General features: G+C 35.5%; 1 protein-coding gene and 1 long non-coding RNA gene across 3 annotated transcripts in view; one reads left to right on the top strand and one right to left on the bottom strand.

Annotated features, from left to right (window-relative positions):
- Window positions 1–18243, top strand: part of LOC148076603 (ephrin type-A receptor 6-like) — a 54148-nt gene extending 35905 nt beyond the window's left edge. The window contains exons 9-20 of one of the 2 annotated variants that reach the window (XM_087794007.1): window positions 6169–6293; window positions 8293–8455; window positions 10196–10301; window positions 10829–10896; window positions 12557–12682; window positions 13124–13309; window positions 13379–13440; window positions 14406–14615; window positions 14687–14836; window positions 14894–15087; window positions 15975–16124; window positions 17588–18243. In XM_087794007.1, coding sequence (XP_087650133.1) covers window positions 6169–6293; window positions 8293–8455; window positions 10196–10301; window positions 10829–10896; window positions 12557–12682; window positions 13124–13309; window positions 13379–13440; window positions 14406–14615; window positions 14687–14836; window positions 14894–15087; window positions 15975–16124; window positions 17588–17702 — 1655 coding nt within the window. In that variant the 3' untranslated portion in view covers window positions 17703–18243. Of the gene's footprint in view, window positions 1–6168; window positions 6294–8292; window positions 8456–10195; window positions 10302–10828; window positions 10897–12556; window positions 12683–13123; window positions 13441–14405; window positions 14616–14686; window positions 14837–14893; window positions 15088–15974; window positions 16125–17587 lie in introns of both variants that reach the window. The other variant, XM_087794006.1, reaches the window with a different exon arrangement.
- LOC148076600 (uncharacterized) overlaps window positions 1–18591 on the bottom strand; it is a 201489-nt gene that overhangs the window by 158434 nt on the left and 24464 nt on the right. The gene's annotated exons all lie outside the window — the stretch shown is intronic.

Raw genomic sequence — 18591 nt, 5'->3', positions numbered from 1 at the left:
GTCGTGATTACATTTTTTGATATCCCTACAAATATAAATGACTTTAGAATAAGAACATGATGTAGAAGTACTGGTGATTGCTCCTGATGATAAGGTTCCAGGGTTGAGTCAGTACTTGGGTGACTTAGGTCAGTCTGTCAAACTGAGCCTGAGAAACCTGGGTGTTGTATTTGATAAAGACATGTCTCTTGTTCGACACTGCAGAAAACTGACCAGAACAAGAAGGATCTGTCTCGCCTGCAGTTGATTCAGAACTCTGCAGCGAGAATTCTAAACCGCTCAAGTAGAAGAACTCACATTTCTCCGATCCTTAAAACTCTTCACTGGCTTCCAGTTTCTTTCAGGATCAACTTTAAAATTCTGGTTCTTACTTTCAGATCTATTCATGGTCAGGCTCCTCCTTACATCAGTGATCTGATCCAGACTTACACCACAGCTCGGGCTCTGGGGTCTGTGGATCAGAATCTACTTATGGTTCCTCGCACACGCTTCAGGACCAGAGGAGAGAAATCTTTTCAGGCTGTTGCTCCTTAGCTTTGGAACGATCTTCCTCTCTCTTTGCGCTTGATGGATCTACTGACTCCTTTAAGAAACATCTTAAGACGTTTCTATTTGTTCAGGCTTTTCCTTGATTTTCTGGAACTCCTGTGTTGTTCTCAGTATTATCTTGATCTTTAAAAGTATATACTTGTTTGAGTATTGTTTTGATTGTTAAAGCGCTTTGTGACCCTGGTCTGGAAAAGAGCTATATAAATAAATATTACTTACTTACTTACTTATCTTACTAGCAAAATTTGTTTCTTTTTTTTGCCCATTAAATTTAACCATAATATTTAGGCTATTTTTAACAGCCACTGTATAAACAGTTCCTAGCTCAACTAGGTAAATAATAAAAAGAAACACTAATATATAAAACACAGAATAATGTGAAAATAAAGCCATATGCGATCAATAACTTGATGGACTGAGGTATCTATTGACTTTTCCAGTTTTCGAAACGATTTTAAAATCCCAGACACTCAGATGTGTCTTCACGTTCAAATAACCCATTTATATATCACCTCTTTGGCTGGTGGTTTTTTTACAAGGGAAGGTAAACATCGTCTTTTGTGCGCATCGAATTCCAGATTGAAATAATTGATTTCTAATATTGACCCAACAGTAAAGTGATTGCCAATCAAACAGGGAATTAGTAGTCACTTTTATTTCTATTGTAGAGGAGGCAGACTGTTTGTTTTCCATCACTTCTGTTTATAAATTGCATATTAATACTTCATTAGCTGCGTAATTATGCAAAACTCATTAATCAGGAAGAGCATCTCATTTCAATTGTCTGATTGTCTAACCTTGAAATATTCATCCGTTCATTTAAAGCCATGTGGTCGCGGAGGGACAGAATCAGTGGGATCTTTATATGTTCAAAGTTTCTGTTTATGATTCAACTGTGAATTCAGAGAACAGATTTACTTCGTAATCATTCATTTTGATAAATATCTGATTGTTTACATCATTGAAGCTACTGAGCTGAGCTAGCAGGAAATCAACAAACAGCATATAAACACGTTTATTATGTTTCTATGCTGAATAAGTGAAGCACATTAATAAATTATAGACTAATACATGCTCAGATTTATTTACCCTTGACTCAAAAAACATGAATGGTCAAAAACATTTAGTTGAAACTTAATGAAACCACACACCTTTAATTAAGTAATAAACGTGGAAATGTGAGTGTATACATGTAATTATGATCAACTGATTTCATACCAAGTTTAGACTTATTGTTACCAACATACTTGTATCACCCATTTCACTAGTATTATAGTATTATATGTAGGTCAGCATGATCATTACTTTGATGATCTTTATTTTAACTTTTTAGTAATTACAATGAAACTTAGTCACAAATGTTACTTAGGATTCTTAAAACTGGGCAACTTTTTTCCAGTTTGTTATTTAATAACTCAAATATAAAATAGAAAAAAATCAATATGTTCACGCACTAAATCTATTCTATGCAAAAACAGTATGTTTTTATAAGTAATAGTTTTTTTTTGGAGTAACTGTATATTTCTGAATGACGGATTGATGAGCCAGATGATGAGGTTTCATAATACAGTTCATTACAGTTCTGCTCTATCATTTCTGGCTTTGGAACAATAATTTGAAAAAAATCCAATAATTTCTTAAGCACCAACGATGAAGCTCTGAAAGTTGCATTACTGTATCATGAAACTTCATCAGGCGTATCATGAAACACCATCAACCGTGAGTTGTTCTCTTTTAATCTTTTGACTAAAAAACTGGTAGTTAATAACACAGGTCTAACCTTAATTTTAAAGTATACCTATTTTAAGAAGTGTTATTATTAAGTATTAATAGTATTAATAGTATATTAAGTAGTATGTAGTTATGGGTTGACGAAGCTTCATGAAGCAGTGTCATATTTTTTTCAAGTCATAAAGTGGGAGTCTCATTTTAAAGAAGATGTAAGGGCTCATTAAAACAGCTGTTCAAAACAATAGATTATAGTGTCATCTAGTAAAATAATAATAATGTTTCATGAAGCTTCATGAAGCCATCGCAGCATGTACAGTATTTTTGCTTGCATCCTCTTCCTCTTGAGGCCCTTAAGGGAGATATTATACTGAGAAAAGTTGTGCTTCTATATTCGCCAAGCGAGAGTTAAAGCTGTGTAACACTTGTTCACCCCAAGTAGCTGGGACAGAGGGAATATAATAGTGTTGTTGTGTTCCTGATATCGCACACATCAGTTCAAGCCGCTGTACACAAACACTCTACACAACAATGTGTCAATTATCTTTCCTGATTAACACGTCATACTGTTGTGATGGCCTTATTTCCTCCATTTCCTCTATCTTTACATTTGCAATCCCTCTTTTCCTCTGTGTATCTTTCTTTCTGTCTTCATCTCCCTCGCTGTGGGAACAAGGCTGGCTTCTATTTATAAGCCGGGATGCTGGGGATATGTATCCTCTCGGGACGTCTTTACAGCACTCCATGTTTCCTCCCACCCTCCCGCCTCTCCGCCTCTCAACTCTTTATCTAGCCGAGCATATATTATGGAGGTTAACCTATTTTCCCATGTTTCTCAACATACATGTGGCTTCCGGTGGGATGCGCGGTGAAACGTACTGACAGGTGTGTGTCACCTGCAGATGTGTTCATCTCAGGATGAGTCATAAAGCTGCGCTATTATTTCCCCGACCCCACTTTCTAAAAGACGGATTGTGAAAGATGTAAAACTCCAGTAAAGTGGAAGAAAATATGCAAGCAAGGTGACCGCTGGATGCTGCAACCGAAAGATGAAGACATTTCTAACAACGCACTGGAGCTTGTGCGCACACACAGTTGTGTTAGTGTGGGTTTTTTTCTTCACTAAGTAGGAATCGTGTTGGGGTTAGTTGATCGAAGGTTTCTCACGCTTGCTCAAGGAGTTATGATTGGAAGGTCGATGTTTTCATGCCTTGCTCAAGGGTTCGACAGGGATTTGGAAAATAAACATAATCTGTTTTCTTGTAAGACAATAACATAAATAAAGAGCAGCAGTGTTGCTTCATTGAATTATTAATTCTTGCTTCCTTTCCTCGTACAACATTTATCTCATAATAAAGTCATTTCGTACGACTTTAATCTCGTCTTAAATTCATTTTTGTGCTACTTTGATCTCATAATAAAGTATTTTGGTATGACTTTTATCTCAAAATAAAGTCATCTTGTGTAACTTTAATCTCGTAATAAAGTATTTTCGTATGACTTTAATCTCGTAATAAAGTATTTTTGTACAATTTATCTCGTAATTAAGTAATTTCGTATAACTTTAATCTCATAATCAAGTATTTTCCTACGACATTTATCTCATAATAAAGTAATTCAATTTTACTTTAATCTTGTAATAAAGTATTTTCATACGACTTTTATCTTGTAATAAAGTATTTTCGTATGACTTTTATCTTGTGATAAAGTAATTTCTATCAACTTTAATGTCGTAATAAAGTATTTTCGTATGACTTTTATCTTGTGATAATGTAATTTTGTTTGACTTCAATCTTGTAATAAAGCATTTTCATAAAACTTTTATCTTGTAATAAAGTGATTTCGTAACACTTTAATCTTGTAATAAAGTATTTTCGTATAACTTTAATCTTGTAATAAAGTATTTTCATACGACTTTTATCTTGTAATAAAGTAATTTTGTTTGAATTCAATCTCGTAATAAAGTATTTTCGTAAAACTTTTATCTTGTAATAAAGTATTTTCATACAACGTTTATCTTGTAATAAAGTAATTTCGTACTACGTTAATCTCGTAATCAAATATTTTCCTACAACCTTTATCTTGTGATAAAGTAATTTTGTACGTCTTTAATCTCGTATTAAAGTATTATTTTTTGATCAACAGTTTCTCACACTTGCTCAGGAAGTTATAATAAGAGATAAGTAAGTAAGTCATTTTTATTTGTATAGCTCTTTTCCAGACCAGGGTCACAAAGGGCTTAAACAATCAAAACAATACTCAATAAAGTATATACTTTAAAGATCAAGATAAAACTGATAACACAACAGGAGTTCCAGAAAATCAAGGAAAAGCCTGAACAAATAAAAACGTCTTAAGATGTTTCTTAAAGGAGTCAGTAGATCCATCAAGCGCAAAGAGAGAGGAAGATCGTGATAATAAGAAGGTCAATGGTTTCATGCCTTGCTCAAGGGTTCGACAGGGATTTGGAAAATAAACAGCGTGTTGCCTGTAAGACAATAAGATAAATAAAGAGCAGCAGTGTTGCTTCCATTAAAGTTTATTCAGAAATCCTGTGGTTTATCAGTGTTGGTGCGAGTCCAACTGGAAGTCAATCAAGAAATCACTTCAGTAAATTGTATTTCCAAGCTTTTTCGCGGCGACTTATTGAGTTCACACTGTCTGGGCCGACCACAGACGCTAAGAGGAGATTGAAAAATAAAGAAAAACTCACAAAAAAAATAAAGAAATACTCACAAAATGAAACAGCATGAATAAATTATGATATGACATTTCTGTAAAATACAAATTCACACACTTATAATTAAATCAATATTGACGATTGAGTTTATCTTTGTTCTGTATTAAATAAATCTATTTATTCATGTTGTTTTGCAATGAAAGTGAACAAATATCACAGTCACAAGTTGAAGAAAAAATACACATTTAACTTGATAATAAAGACCTTCTCTTCTTGTCTTTAGCTACAATACATATATAACATTTTAAAGATAAACATTGTTGTTAAATGTATCTTTCTTGTTGGAAACATGTATTTGTCTCATTTCTGAAAGACAATGATGTATAAATAAACTTGCTTGTGGTGCAGTTTGACTACATTTTAATTGTATTCTATTGTTATAGTTTTTTTTCCAGAACTTAAGCGTTTTCTCTTTTGACTTAAAAATACTGAAGACATTTACAGGATTCTGAAATCGAACTCCAAGATCATAAACGCTGTTAATGTCCCAATGGCCTTTTTTTCTTTGAGCTGTGAAAATGTCAACTTAATATTAAATTTAATTGGAGTCTCAGTTGCAGTGGCTTAACAAATTCTAAATATCTGTGCTCACAAACTTTTGTGTGTAGATTAAGTTAAATGCATTTTTGATGTTTCGCATTGAGATGAGTTTATACCTTCTTGTGTTTCCATGTTCTATCAGATGAAATACATGTTTTCCTTTTATTTATCTTCTGTTAATGATGAAACATTAAAAAAACACTCAATATCAAATATTTCTAATGGAAATGTTAACATTATGAGGCTTAAAACGACTTTGCAACATCCCATAATCAGCTCCGGCATCATCCGTTTTGTTTCTTGACAGCCAAAAAGCTCAACAGCCCAAATTGATGTATCTTATTTCAGAGCAGCAGCTTCCAGTAACTGCAGTCTGCTGCAGAGTAAATGTTTGTTTGCCAAATCATAATCTGCTCAACTGAAAGCCTGATTAATAATTAATCACGCACATTCGAATCTCTGTGGGACCGTTTTGTGTCTCGTCAGCAGTCTGTTCACAAGCATTTCCCCAAATTCTTACAAGATGGCATTCATGATTTCGTGAAGCAACTTTTTCATCAGCGGTGTTGCAGAAGTGATGCATTTATTTATGTGCTTTTTTTTTTGTGCAGGTCCTGTCCTGGTCGGACTAGTGAAGATGAACGGGGCCTCTGCCAACAGCATCTCGCTTTCCTGGTCGGAAAAGGAACAAGCACACGCAGAGATACTGGACTATGAAGTTAAATTCTATGAGAAGGTACTTCTATCTTCCAGTTCTTTTAACTCTTCAAACTGTGATTGAATGAACTATTTACGTACAACTTTAATCACAATAGGGTATTTTGGTACGACATTAGTCTCTTAATAAAGTATTTTAGTACCACTTTTACCTTGTTATAAAGTATTTTCATACGACTTTTACGCCGTAAAAAAGTAATTTCGTACAACTTCAATCTCGTAATAAAGTTATTTCATACGACTATAATCTTGTGATAAATACTTTTTTTTTCTACTTTAATCTCCTTATTAATGATTTTCAGACTTCTTTAAGCTTGTAATAAAGTATTTTAGTACCACTTGTACCTTGTTATAAAGTATTTTCATACGACTTTTACCCCGTAAAAAAGTAATTTCGTACAACTTCAATCTCGTAATAAAGTTATTTCATACGACTATAATCTTGTGATAAATACTTTTTTTTTCTACTTTAATCTCCTTATTAATGATTTTCAGACTTCTTTAAGCTTGTAATAAAGTATTTCGGTACGACTTTAATCGCATAATAAAGTATTTTAGTACCACCTTTATCTTGTTTTAAAGTATTTTCATACGACTTTAATCCCGTAATAAAGTGTTTTCATATTACTTTCATATCGTAATAAACTAATTTTGTACAACGTTAATCTCGTAATAAAGTATTTTCGTACGACTTTTATCTCCTAATAAAGTAATTTCATACAACTATAATCTTGTGATAAATACATTTTTGTACAACTTTAATCTAGTAATAAATGATTTTCTGATGTATTTAAGCTTGTAACAAAGTATTTTTGTACGACTTTAGTCTCGTAATAAAGTATTTTAGTATCACCTTTATCTTGTTTTAAAGTATTTTCATACGACTTTAATCCCGTTATAAAGTGTTTTCGTATTACTTTTATCTCGTAATAAACTAATTTCGTAAAACGTTAGTCTCGTAATAAAGTATTTTCGTACGACTTTTATCTCGTAATGTCTACATTTTTGTACTACTTTAATCTCGTAATAAATGATTTTCTGACGTATTTAATCTTGTAACTATGTATTTCAGTACAACTTTAATAAAGTAAGTTTCGTAATAAAATAGTTAAGTACCACTTTTATCTTGATATGAGGTATTTTCATACAACTTTTGTCTCGTTATGAAGTGTTTTCGTACCAGTTTTATCTCATTATAAAGTAGTTTCATACAACCTAACCTTGTAATAAAATATTTTCGTACGAATTTTATCTCGTAATAAAGTAATTTAATCTATAATCTTGTGATAGATACATTTTTGTTCTACTTGTTGTTATTAATGTTTTTTTGACGTCTTTTTGTAAACTTGTTACAAAGTATTTTGTTACGACTTTAATACAGTAATAAAGTAATTTTGTACAACTTTTAGTCTCGTAAAAAAAGTATTTTAGTACCACTTTTATGTTGTTATAAAGTATTTTCATACGACTTTAATGTTGTAATAAAGTGTTTTTCGTATGACTTTTATCGCGTAATAATGTAATTCCGTACGACTTTCATCTTGTAATAAAGTATTTTTGGACAACTTTAATCTTGTTATAAAGTTTTTTCGTACGACTTTCATCTTGTAATAAAGTATTTTTGGACGACTTTAATCTTGTTATAAAGTATTTTCGTATGACTTTCATCTCGTAATAAAACAAAATAAAAATTTAATTTGAGTGTCCCTCATAGTCGTACATTTTTCATTCACTTTTCCAACTAAAATTCGAATTAAAAAAAAATAAAAATTGCAATACTTTTTGGGGACAAGGAAACCTGACAAAATAACTGCAAGCTTACACAATTTTTAAACTAGTAAATGCAACAACAACAACAACTAGTTATGATAACTAGTTTAATCATCTTCTAGATCAGTGTACACATAGATAAAGTAAGGGGCGCAGCACTACCCTGGTGGATGAATGCGTCTCATTATTGTTGAAAAATTCATTATTGAATCATCAATTCTCGCTTTCTTTTTACACTTCTTCTCCAGGAGCAAGAGCAGCTAAGCTATTCATCAACACGGACCAAGAATCGAACGGTAACCGTGACCGGTCTGCAACCCTCCACGGTCTACGTCTTCCACGTGCGCGCCCGCACCACCGCCGGCTTCACGGCCTACAGCCCTTCCTTCCAGTTCGCAACCGTCGCTGAAGGTCTCGGAATGCAGCTTAACTTCTCCTGTTAAATGAAGTCCCATCCAGCTGAAATTAATGGGACCGTTTTGTTCTACAACAATGGAGAAGATAATGGGGAGAGTTTGCAAATTAGAAAGTCGCTGAATCACCTGCGATTGTCAACAGCACCATCAAATTCACAAAGGCATTTAATGGTCATCCTTTTCTTGTGGATCACTGGAAGCCATCAGTGTTTCCTCAGGCGTGAAATATCTATTTTTAATGTTTTATTAGCTCTGCAGTGAACTTTGTCGTCATGCATGAACTAAAGTCATGTACGAATCATCAGTTTTAAACTTGTCTCAAACTTTTATTGTCTTAATAGAATCTAATATTGGACATTTAACATGAAAACAAAATGGAATTGGTAAAAGAAGGGCTACAGAAGGCGACAGTTACTTCAGATGAATATGATCTGTGTTCCCATCGTGCTCCCATAGACACTCACATTTTCTCCCATAGTCCAAAACCATATTTTAGGTGTACTGTATGTTGAGTCTAAATTGTAAAGTTTTTTGTTTTAGGGTCAGGGTTAGGGTTAGGGTTAGGGTTAGGGTTATGGTTGGGGTTGGAATTAGAATTAGAGTTAGAATTAGTGTCATAGTTGGGGTTAGAGTTAGAATTAGGGTTAGGTTAGGGTTAGAGTTAGGGTTAGGGTTAGGGTTAGGGTTAGGGTTGGAATTAGAATTAGGGTTAGGTTAGGGTTAGGGTTAGGGTAAGGGTTAGGGTTGGAATTAGAATTAGGGTTAGGGTCATGGTTGGAATTAGAATTAGGGTGAGGGTAAAGATTAGGGTTAGAATTAGTGTCATGGTTAGGGTTAGGGTTAGAATTAGGGTAATGGTTAGGGTTAGGGTAAGGATTAGGGTTAGAATTAGTGTCATGGTTAGGGTTAGAATTAGGGTAATGGTTAGGGTAAGGATTAGGGTTAGAATTAGGGTCATGGTTAGAATTAGGGTAATGGTTAGAATTAGGGTAATGGTTAGAATTAGGGTAATGATTAGGGTTAGAATTTGGGTCATGGTTAGGGTTAGGGTAAAGTGTTGCCAAAACAGACCAAAATGGTTAAGGAGTTTTTCGCCTCTTTAATGAATTTTGGGTGAATTTTCCACATCAACAAAATAAAAGGTTGAGTCTCACGTATAACACAAATTGCTGAAGCACCCGTTTTTGGGGGAAATTAAAAAAGGTAGAAATGCATGAAAATGATTTTAAAGGAAAAATGCAAAGTCCATGTAATTTAGTAATTTAAACTGTTTTTCCCTATAACATGCTTGTTATAATAACCAATGGCGACAGATTCGGAAAAATGATGCGGAAAATGCAACAGGCTTAAAAGCTTTAATTTATTTAACATTTGAACTACAGAGATATAATTAAGCTTAAAACATTCCCTGGTTTTTACCCCTTTTTTCCTTTGCAGACAAAAAAGGTAAAAAATGAAAAATCAGGCTTAGTCCAAACACAGAGCATGGCAGTCATTTTGAGCTGAAGAACATCTCTGTAGGACCCCTGTAGCCCCCGTGACAGAACCAAACTTAAGTTCTCTTTGTAGATACATATATCAGTTTAATTAAAGCACATTATTTTAAACTCACTCTCCCAACAACCCCTGCTATAAGTTAACCATATACTGTCACGGACACAGAAGTATTTTAACCCACCATTAAACTGTTTGCTACCTAGTTATCACTGGTTTATGTTCTGTTTCATCCGTGCAGACGCTGACGCAGCAGATCAGGGTCAAGTTCTCGTCATGGTCACTGCGTCGGTCGGCGGCTTCTCTTTACTGGTCATTCTCACGCTCTTCCTTCTCATCACGGGCCGGTGAGACTTTTTTACCTTCTTCTTTAAGAGCTCTTCACCATATATAAAGACGGGCCGATAAATCTTCCACCTCTACACAATTGGATCCCTGGCTATATTTTCAGCTAATGGACTCTCCTTCACCACTCAGGAGAAACTATTTTCCAAATGGCTGCACCAATTTTCTGCCTAATTACTCAGCATGTAATGCATGTGTCTGCGGCTCGCTTCCTTCTATTTACGTCTGCAGGTTGGCACCAACTTTTGTCTCTTACAAGTCGTCGGTTCTCAGCGAACGCTCAGGACGACCAGCACTTCATCATAAATAATGTTATGTTATTATTGCTTTGAAGAACCAAGAGATGGGAAACTGACACAAGCTATAATTTCTGTGAGGAAAGGGAGAAAAAAAAAAGAATCAAACATTCATACCTGTACAAAAGGTCGACAATGATTGAAAATGTGTCCTGTAGGTCATCTGTCTGGGTATTGTGTGGTATCTGTTATACAGATGTTGTGTAATACGTGGGTTTCGCTCTTGTCTGCAGGTGTCAGGGTTTCATCAAATCCAGGATGAAGTCTGAAGAAAAGAGGGCACACTTCCGTAGCGGACACGGTAATTCTTGGTTCATTTTAGACTGAAGGGAGGATTTTCCTGATTGGTTTTCGCAACCAAAAAGTGGCAAAAATGTCCATAATAGTTTGTTACTTTCACAGGTTGTTTGTCGATTCACAGTATTGAGTGAGGCAATTAGAAAAGATCCATTAAAAAAGCAAACTCTAAAATAAACTAAACTAAATAATTAAAACCAACATACTGTTCGATAATCAATCATTCAATTCTAAACTTACTGTTTCTAATTCTAATCTTAAAACAAAGCTTCTCCTGTGATTCTGAGCAGTCAGTATCTCTGGGTCGAACGATATTTACTTCCACACAAAGTTGCTCCCGAACCCACGGGAGACGCAGGTAAATCCGAGTCTCTTCAAATATTTTGTAGACAACGCTTCTCGCCACCTACAGCGTGCGCTGACACAGCTCTAAAGTTCAGCTCAAAGCTTGTGTTTCCCCAAGTTGAGGGATTCCATCTGTGCCAGGGATGATGTTAAGTTCTCATTTGTGCCAGCTGTCTCTCCTTGATGCTCTGAGCCCTGCAGCTTCAGTCGGAGAGCCGGAAGCCTGAAGTCTTGCTGTGTGCATTGACTTCCTGAGTTTCTCTGGGCTTTTTTTTTTTACTTCCTCCGCCCTTTGCTGTGATGTTTATTTTTTTCTTTGTCTGAAAAATAAAACAAACGTCTTAAAAACATTTTTTTCATGCCTCAACGAAAGGAATCCGACTGGATGGAGACTCACGACTGTATATAACAGTGACGTTTAAAAATCAACTGAATATTTCAACCGAAACTGTCTCACATTCTACCCACGTAGAGTTGCAGACACATGCTAGGATACCTACTCGGTCACATCTTGAACTGAGATATATATATATTGTACGTTCTGAACTTATTGGTTCATATTATGTGATATGAATCGATACATTTACCACTTACTTTCTGATGAATGTATGACCGATGATGGTGTAATGATCTCAGTAGATGGCGCTCTGATGTGAGGCTTCATGAGAATAATAATAAATAAGTTAATGCATCAAAACTAGTTACAAATATTGTATAGTGATAAATGAAGATTGACTGATGATTTATTTTGGTGTCTCGAATAATCCCTGATTTTTTTTGGAAAATGCAGGCGAAGAAATGTTTTGAAAATCTGCGTATGCTGTGTTTTATATTATAATTCAAACGAATTATTCATGTATTATTATTGTGTGTTTGTATTGTCTGTAGTTTTTTCTCTGGCACAACATTAAAAACGGATTAATATAGGAAATACTGTAGTATTGCTGTATATATTTTAAAAGCCCAATCTGTAGGATTTTAAATAGGGTTTCTGGCTATCCCTAGCGTCAGTATAGCGTAACTACAATGTCTGAAATGCTCTGTTTTGTAGTTTTCATATTTGTTAATGTGTATTTTTTACATTTTTGTGAAAGAGAAAATAAGAAAAAAGCTCTTTTTGTGTTAAGTTTTATCTTCCTGGTGAGTTCTTCTGTAAATAAGTTCTGTGATCCCACTCACAGACATTGTTCAAATAATATCCAGACATGATTTTTCAAACTTGAACTCATCAGCGAGTATAGAATAAAAATGACAAGATTTGACTTAATGTTGCTTTAAGCCAGTAATTGAACGATATTTTGTGTTGTCTTTTCTTTTAGTGCCATTTTCTGGCATTAAGACCTACATCGACCCCGACACATACGAGGACCCCACGCAGGCTGTGGAGGAATTTGCCCTGGAGATTGACCCCTCTAACATCTGCATCGAGAGGGTCATTGGCACTGGTACCTCATTTTTTTAATTGGAAAACCATTAGTTATTTAACTATTCTATTTTTTAACAGTAAAATCAAGATATCAGCTTACTTACGCCTTAATTACACATATTTATCTTGAAAAGTCCATCAAGATGAAATATGAAACAACCCTGCCCTCTGGCGGTCATAGTTTGCTACTGTCTAAACTATAAAATAAATAGTTAACTGCCAGTGTATCCTGTTTTTTTAAATAAAATATCAGCGGTGAAGTATTTTTAAATTGATTGTATTTCTATTTACATTAACATTTGTATAACTACGATACCCGATTGACCCCTAGTGGCCACACTGTGCTATAACTTGGTAAATATCTATAAATAGTGGATAGGTGATCCCAGTAACTAATAGACATGGTTTGATCTTGATGATTGTTTTTAGAGGTTTTGTTTATTCTTTTCTATTTCTCTAGGAGAGTTCGGTGAGGTGTGTCGCGGCAGGTTACGTTTCCCCGGGAGGATGGACATAGCGGTGGCCATCAAGACGCTGAAATGTGGTTACGAGGATCACCAAAAGCGTGAATTTCTGCGTGAAGCCTCCATCATGGGACAGTTTAACAACCCCAACATCATCAGGCTGGAGGGGGTGGTCACCAAAAGTAGGTCACAAGCTAGTGAAAGAGATGTTTTCCTCAGCTTTAACTCTGAACTTTTGGTTTCGTCATCAGGCCGGCCGGCGATGATCGTGTTGGAGTACATGGAGAACGGAGCTTTGGACACGTTCCTACGGGTAAGAAACGAGATGTATTACATCTTTATTATGTATATTTTGATACATACTCGTATGGACATACAGTGGTGATGGGTTTGTGAAGCTTCATGAAACAGTGTCATGTTGTTTAGAGGTCAATAGGTGGCGCCATCAGTTTAAAAAATGTAATATTTCATTAAAAACAAAGGAAAATAGTCCAGAGACCGCCATCTAGTGGACTCTGAAAATAATTGCACTGCTTCATGAAGCTTCATGACACCATCACTGACATACAGTACAGAGCAGGGATAGGCAAGCACAATTCCTCAGGGGCCACTTTGACCATTGTGAGGGGTCTTTAAACCAGAAGAGGGGAAAAAATAAAAATAAAAAATATATAATGCTAAAATGTTATGTAAATATCCATTGGCATAACAAAATAAAACTAAATATCCTAAACTGTAAGTGCGTTGTGTTTTATATACCTTTGACTAAAAGAAACCTCAATATTCATGCTAATTATTTTGAGATCAATACTCAATAAGGAAAGATATAAAAATAAAAAGAAAGGTTGAAACAAAAAATGTTATTATATAAGTTATTAAATAGAGTTGAACTACTTATTATTCGTTTAAAAAAAATCAAATAATAAAAATGACTACATGATTGTTCTGATCAGTTCAAATGTGAATTAAAGAGGCTCCCATTAAATACAGTTTTAGGGCCACATGTGCCCCCTGGGCCAATTCCTCTAGCAGTGATAGTTTGATGAAGCTTCATGAATCCGTGCTGCTATTTTCAGAGTCCACTAGAGGGCGCTTTTTGCTATTTATTCTTTTTGTTTTTAACAGATATTCAAGTAAAACATCTCATGGTTTAAAAAAACTGATAGCGCCACCTACTGACCTCTAAAGAAATAAAACACTGTTTCATGAAGCTTCATCTCCTGCGTCTCTGTGTGTGTGCGTCTATACACGGAGTTGTTGTTTGTCGATTCCTTCCAGACTCGTGACGGTCAGCTGACGGTGCTCCAGCTGGTCGGGATGATGCGTGGCGTGGCAGTGGGCATGACCTACCTCTCAGATATGGGCTTCGTCCACAGAGATCTGGCGGCTCGCAACGTTCTTGTGGACGAAAACCTGGTGTGTAAAGTGTCCGACTTCGAGATGTCCAGAGACCTCGAGGATGACCTTGACGTGACATACAAAGCATCGGTGAGTTTTTTAAAATGACTGATTTTGTTGTAGAAGACTTTGCCTGACTCGGAACATCTGCTTTTAATCAGAGGGGGAAGGTTCCGATCCGATGGACGGCGCCTGAAGCTATAGCTTACGGAAAGTTTTCCTCTTCGTCCGACGTCTGGAGCTTCGGGATAGTCATGTGGGAAGTCATGTCTTACGGTGAAAGGCCTTACTGGGAGATGTCCAATCAAGACGTGAGTTTGCATCTACATCTTACCTTGTAGCGTCTTCACTCCGCCCGTCGTCCGCAGGTCATCTTGTCCATCGAAGAAGGTTATCGTTTACCCGCTCCGATGGGCTGTCCAGTGACGCTGCACCAGCTCATGCTGCACTGCTGGCAGAAAGAACCCGGGCCTCGGCCGCACTTCAGCGACGTGCTGTCGTTCCTGGACAAACTCATCATCAATCCCAGCAACTTGCTCAGCCTGGTGAACGACTTGCAGAGGTGGGTGTTCTGGTGGTGAGGGGGGGGGGGGGGGGGGTCGCAGGTTCCAGTCGCATGACACGGTTTAGTCAGGCTACAGACACAGGAAATAGTCTATCTTATCAATACATCTGTCTGTAGATTTTACTTCACAATACAGTACTCATGATTTCAGAGGATTGTTTTTTTCCCCTTTTACTTTGAATATATATATATTTTTTTTATATCTTTTTTTTCTTTTCCTGGACTTATGTAAAAATGAACAAGGTTTTTACCCTTGATTTGTCTCTGGGTCAATGTGACCTGTGACCTCGAAAACAAACATGTTTGGGGTACATGTTCATCCAAAGAAAACACAAGGGATACCTCAAACACATTTGTTTTCAGGCCACCGAGTCACCTTGTCCCAGAGATTACAGAAGGGTTAAACTAAAATAATACATTAACAATTATAATAACAATACAAAAGTAAACAAAATGTAGTTTTCTGCGGTACATTTAAAAAAATATCATAAATACTCGAAATATTCTGTTTGTATCTTCCTGGTAATTAAAAAAACGTACTCAGTACTTCATATTAAAAAACTGACCCACTAATGTAAAGTAGTTTGTGGTCCAGACAAAGTGTCCAGACAAACACTTTAACAAGACGCTTTATTTACACACTCGCAGATACGACAAAAACACAAACCCTTAACACAAGTTGAACAAAGGTAAATCCACGAGGAACGTATTAAATGATCAAGTGCACGTTTCTGCATACTCGTCCAGGACAGTTCCATCATCTGCAGCTGTCAATCATAGCAATGTAAAAACAATGGAAATGACACGGCAAACTGTGCAGACAAAAAAACACATGTTTAACATATTCATTTTAATTGAATGACTCTCTTCATCCGTTCCGTCAGTTTCACAGAATCCCCTGTTGAGATGCTGGACTATCCACTCTTCATCTCCATCGGCGACTGGCTGGACTCCATCAAGATGAACCAGTACAAGAACAACTTCATCGCAGCAGGATACACCACACTGGACTCTATTTCCACCATGACACTAGAGTAAGTAATTGATGAATAATACTTGTCTTGGCTGCGGATAAAACAAAGAAAGAGGCGATAATTTGATCATCTATAGAACAATAAAGTTTCAGAACCAGGATACAAAATAGAAAAGCTAAAAATTGTTGACTCTCTGGCCACATTAAGCAAAGAATCGACATTTTCAGTGCAAACATGCATGAATATCTACCAAAGACTACTTCAGCGGCGACTAAATACTAGTGATGGTCTGATGAAGCTTCATGAAGCAGTGTCATTATATTCAGTGTCCACTAGATGGCGGTCTCTGCACTATTTTACTTTGTTTCGAACAACTGTTCTAATGAAACATCACATTTTTAAACTGATGGCGCCACCTACTGACCTCTGAACAACATGACACTGCTTCATGAAGCTTCTTCAGATCATCACTACTAAACAATTAAGCAACCATATATATTTATGCAATTTAAAAAACGTTTCATATTTCATAAAAAACAACAGATATTAGTTAGTAGTAACAAGAATAATAAATTATGAATAAACTTAACAATTATTTTCTATATTTTTAAAGAACATATATATAAACAAATCGTTTAGTTTTTTAAACGTATTTGGTCAATAATACATACCAGAAAAGCTCTGGTTTCACAGAAACAAGAAAAAAATATAAAATCTCCAAAATCTGCATGGTAAAAAAAAACATTAAATAGAAATTTGGAAGAAGAACATGAAGTAAATTCTGCAAATCATAAATAAATAATGCTTATGTCATTGCTGCTGAGAAAACACAGCAAATCATTAAATGTCTTTTTTTTTAACGATCTTATGAGATACAGAAGTGGTGTTATATTTTAATTATTTTAATCTCATTGGAGAACAAACAAATAAATAAATTATACTTGTGTCATTGCTGCTGACAAAGCATACTTACACACTTAATTACAAAGAAAATAAGGTACTAATCATCTATTAAAGGTCTTTTTTTAACAATCTTAGGAAATACAGAAGTGGCGTTACATTTCGATAATATATATATATAATATATATATATATATATATATATATATATATATATATATATATATATATATATATATATATATATATATATATATATACATATATATATGTGTGTGTATATAGATGTGTGTGTATATAGATGTGTGTGTGTATACAATATATATACACATATAATGTAAGTGTCTAAATATTCGTGGCTATTCATTCTGCCCAAATTTAAGTGATTTCACAGAATAAGTTTTCTAAGAAGAAATAAAGGGATAAAAGGATTCCTGCTGGTTTGTTGACGTTCCTGCTGCAACATCAGAGTGTTTTTTGTCCTAATACAACGTTCTGATTGCTAAACTCGACCTGCCTCTAAAGAAATACAGCAGACAGATCGACATCGAGTGTGAGAGAACGAGAGAAGCAACATGTTTTTGTCGTTTTAACCCCCTGACCTTATCATCCCCCCCCCGCAGAGACATCAGACGAATTGGAGTGTGTTTGATTGGACACCAGAGGAGAATCATAAGCAGCATACAGTCTCTGCGCCTGCAGTTTCACCACATCCAACAGAACGGATTTCAAGTGTGAAGCAACCGAGCGAGAGAGAGAAAAAAAAAGAAAAAGGGAACCTGTGCTGAACTGGATCAAACCAGAGGGTTTACGTAAACTACTAGAATTTTCTTTCCGCAGGTACAAAACAATCTCTCACGCCGGGAGCTCCGAGACCAAACTGGTCGAAGCAGCCTCACCACAACCACCAACCTCTGTTGTCAGACGTGGAATTATAATAACATTGGCTTGAACGGTTCAGGTGTTCGATCATTACCTCTTTTTCTCGAGTGACAATCTGAGGAGTTCTGCTGCATCCAAAGGGTTCTCAATACCTCGTGACACAGGGAGGTCATGAACGCCACCGTGTGGGAGCAACATCTATCCAGGCTGGACGTGTGTTTGGTTGAATGGTAAATAAAATACAATCATGTTTTTAAGAATCGAAAGACCACTGAATGTCAAGAAAAAAAGACGTTTTTTTTAAAAGATGTGTTCAACCCCCTCAATAATGCAGTATGTCTTGTACTAAAAGTCTTGTGAAAGGTGTTTTACTCAGTAATAAACAAATCTATTTTAAGTGTTGTTTTTGGGGTTTGTTTGACTGACGCTGTCATGAAAACAGAGACCACCGGGTTGAAGGCCTCTTGGAAGAACAGGTGTCACCGACATCGAGAATCTTCAGGCGACAACTTGAGGCCAGAGACATGAGGAAAGACGAGTGAATGTATACAGAGATTTATATGAGAGAGTATCTGGCTCATGTCTTTATGATTTTGTTAAATATTGACTAGTTTAAGCTCATTTCATAATTGTTATCTAAGATTATTATAAAAACTGTTTATATATAGAAACTTAATATTATGTAAATTTTTTTAATACAACAGTCCATTTTCTCAATTAAAATTATTTGCAGTTAATTTTATGT

This window comes from Callionymus lyra, chromosome 6 (genome assembly GCF_982586985.1).
Source record: "Callionymus lyra chromosome 6, fCalLyr1.hap1.1, whole genome shotgun sequence".
NCBI lineage: Eukaryota > Metazoa > Chordata > Actinopteri > Syngnathiformes > Callionymidae > Callionymus > Callionymus lyra.
Note: the sequence above shows the minus strand (reverse complement) of the source record. Positions and strands in the feature narration are given on the sequence as shown.